Consider the following 2,887-nt stretch of genomic DNA (forward strand, 5'->3'; position numbering starts at 1 on the left):
GTTGCCGCTGTCAGGAGCGACAGGCACCTTTCGCTCGTACGGCACGTACACCTACGACGTTCACGAGTTTGACCGCATGCGGAAAGAGGACCTCGCCTCCTCGGTGCGCCAGCGCTTTACCAAGCGCTCCCACACGGTGATTATGGGCGGCGAGAACTTCGGTGCAGGCGTTCAAGATTCGCTCGAGGACATCTTTGCCCGCGCCAACGAGGCAACGCCGATGTACGAAAAACTCGGCAAGGTAGAGGGCATCGCGAACACGCTGCACACGTCCCTGAAAAACGGCGTGGACGGCAACACCGTGGAGGCGCGCCGCGCCTTCTTTGGCAAGAACGCACTGCCCGAGGAACCGCCGCTAACCTTTTGGGAGATGTACAAGGCCTCGTGGGAGGACAGCATGATCCGCCTGCTGACGGTGGCGGCCATCGTGTCGCTCATCCTGGGCCTCACCGTGCCGGATCCCGGCGAGACGGAGGTGAACTACAAGACGGGCTGGATCGAGGGCTTTGCCATCATCTGCTCTGTTATCATCGTGACCACAGTGTCATCCGTTAACGACTATAACAAGGAGAAACGGTTCCACAAGCTGACGGAGGAGAACTCCGCGCAGCCGGTTCGCGTGCGCCGTGGCGGAAAAGATGTCACGATCGATGTGACGGAGATTGTCGTGGGCGATATCGTGAACCTGTCGCCTGGCCTTGTGGTGCCTGTGGATGGGTTCTACGTGACGGGCATGAGCGTTGTGATCGACGAGAGCAGCGTGACGGGCGAGAATGACCCGAAGAAGAAGAACGCGAACGCGCCGATCATTTTGACAGGGACTGTGGTGAACACTGCGGAGGATGCGTACATGCTTGCGTGTGCCGTGGGTGAGCGCTCGTTCGGCGGCAAGCTGCTGATGGAGTCGCGCGGCGCTGGTGCGCCTCGCCCGACGCCGCTGCAGGAGCGCCTGGACGAGCTTGCCGACCTCATCGGCCGCATCGGTCTCGGCGCTGCGATGCTACTGTTCGCCTTGCTGTCCTTGATGGAGGGGTTCCGGATGCTGCAGCACGACTCGGGAGCTTCGTGCCGCCACTTCCTCGACTACTTCCTTCTCTGTGTCGCCATCATTGTGGTGGCCGTGCCGGAGGGTCTTCCGCTGGCCGTGACGATCGCGCTTGCCTACTCTCAGAACAAGATGCACGACGACAACAACCAGGTGCGCCGCCTGCGCGCGTGCGAGACGATGGGCAACGCGACGCAGATTTGCAGCGACAAGACAGGCACGCTGACGCAGAACCTGATGAGCGTGGTGCAGGGCTACGTTGGCATGCAGCACTTTTCTGTGAAGCGTCCTGGCGACTTGCCGGAGCCGGTGCCGCTGTCTGGCATGCGCGCGACCTCGCTTCGCCAGCTCAGCGAGGGCATTGCGATCAACAGCTCGAGCGAGAAGGTTGTGAGCACGACGGACAAGGAGGGCCACACGGTCGCGCCGTACTGGCAGTGGGTGGCGGACAAGGGCAACAAGACGGACAACGCGCTGCTGGACTTTGTGGACCGCGTTGCGATGACGGAGGCGGACGCACGCGACATGGGGTCGCGGCCGCACCAGCGGATTCGCGAGGCGTGCCGGCAGCGCGGGTTCACGATCTTCCCGTTCACGAGCGACCGGAAGCGGATGAGCGCTGTTGTGCGGCAGGAGGACGGGACGCTGGTGCACCATGTGAAGGGCGGGTCTGACCGTATTCTGCCGCTGTGCGACCGGTACGTGAACGAGGCGGGCGACGAGGTGCCCATGACGGACGAGGCGCGGGCGCGCATTGCGCAGCAGGTGAAAAAGTTGGCGGACATGGCGAACCGCACCATCGGTGTCGCGTACGCGGTGCTTGGCGGCACTGAGCTTCCCGAGGATGAACCGACCGAGAGCTTGGTATGGCTGTCCCTGCTCGGCATCCAGGACCCGCTGCGACCGGAGGTGGCGGATGCCGTGATGAAGTGCCAGGCGGCGGGAGTGACGGTGCGCATGTGCACAGGTGACAACATCGATACGGCGGTGGCCATCTCACGCCAGTGCGGCATCTTCAATCCCTACTACGGCGATCTTGCGATGACTGGCCAGGACTTCCGCAATCTTGTGTACGACGCGTACGGCGACGACGAGCGCATGGCGAAGTTCTGGCCTGTGCTGGACCACATGACGGTGATGGCGCGCTCGCAGCCGCTGGACAAGCAGCTTCTTGTGCTGATGCTGATGACGCGCGGCGAGGTTGTCGCTGTGACCGGCGACGGCACGAACGACGCACCTGCGCTGCGCCTTGCGAACGTTGGGTTTGTGATGCGGAGCGGGACGGACATTGCGGTGAAGTCTGCGGACATTGTGCTGCTGGACGACAACTTCCGCTCTGTGCAGCGCGCCGTTGTGTGGGGCCGGTGCGTGAACGACAACATCCGCAAGTTCTTGCAGCTGCAGCTGACGGTGAACTACGTGTCCGTGGCACTGACGTTCATCGGGTCGCTCATGGCGGGCGGCCATTCCTCGCCGCTGACGACGGTGCAGCTGCTGTGGGTGAACCTGATCATGGACACACTGGCCGCCTTGGCGCTTGCGACGGAGGAGCCGAGCGAGGAGTGCCTGAAGCGGCAGCCCATTCACCGCAAGGCACCGCTGGTTTCGCGCCGCATGCACATGACGATCACGTTGATTGCTGTGTATCACCTGGCTCTCGCACTCGTGTTGCAGGCGTTCGGTTACCGGTGGTTCGGCCTGGAGCGCTACAGCCGCGAGCACAGCACAATCGTCTTCAACGTGTTTGTGTTCGGCGCCTTGTTCCAGATGTTCAACTGCCGCAAGCTGTACGATGAGGTGGACTTCTTCGAGGGCTTTGAGCGGTCGAAGCTTTTCGTTGTC

General features: G+C 62.6%; 1 protein-coding gene across 1 annotated transcript; it reads left to right on the forward strand.

Annotated features, from left to right (window-relative positions):
• Nucleotides 1-76: 76 nt before the first annotated feature.
• LDBPK_070700 (vacuolar-type Ca2+-ATPase, putative) lies at nucleotides 77-2,887 on the forward strand (the record flags this gene model as incomplete). Its single annotated transcript, XM_003858461.1, has 1 exon — nucleotides 77-2,887. A coding segment is annotated over one exon (2,811 nt), but the record flags the coding sequence as incomplete, so codon positions are not given.

Source organism: Leishmania donovani, chromosome 7 (assembly GCF_000227135.1).
Source record: "Leishmania donovani BPK282A1 complete genome, chromosome 7".
NCBI lineage: Eukaryota > Euglenozoa > Kinetoplastea > Trypanosomatida > Trypanosomatidae > Leishmania > Leishmania donovani.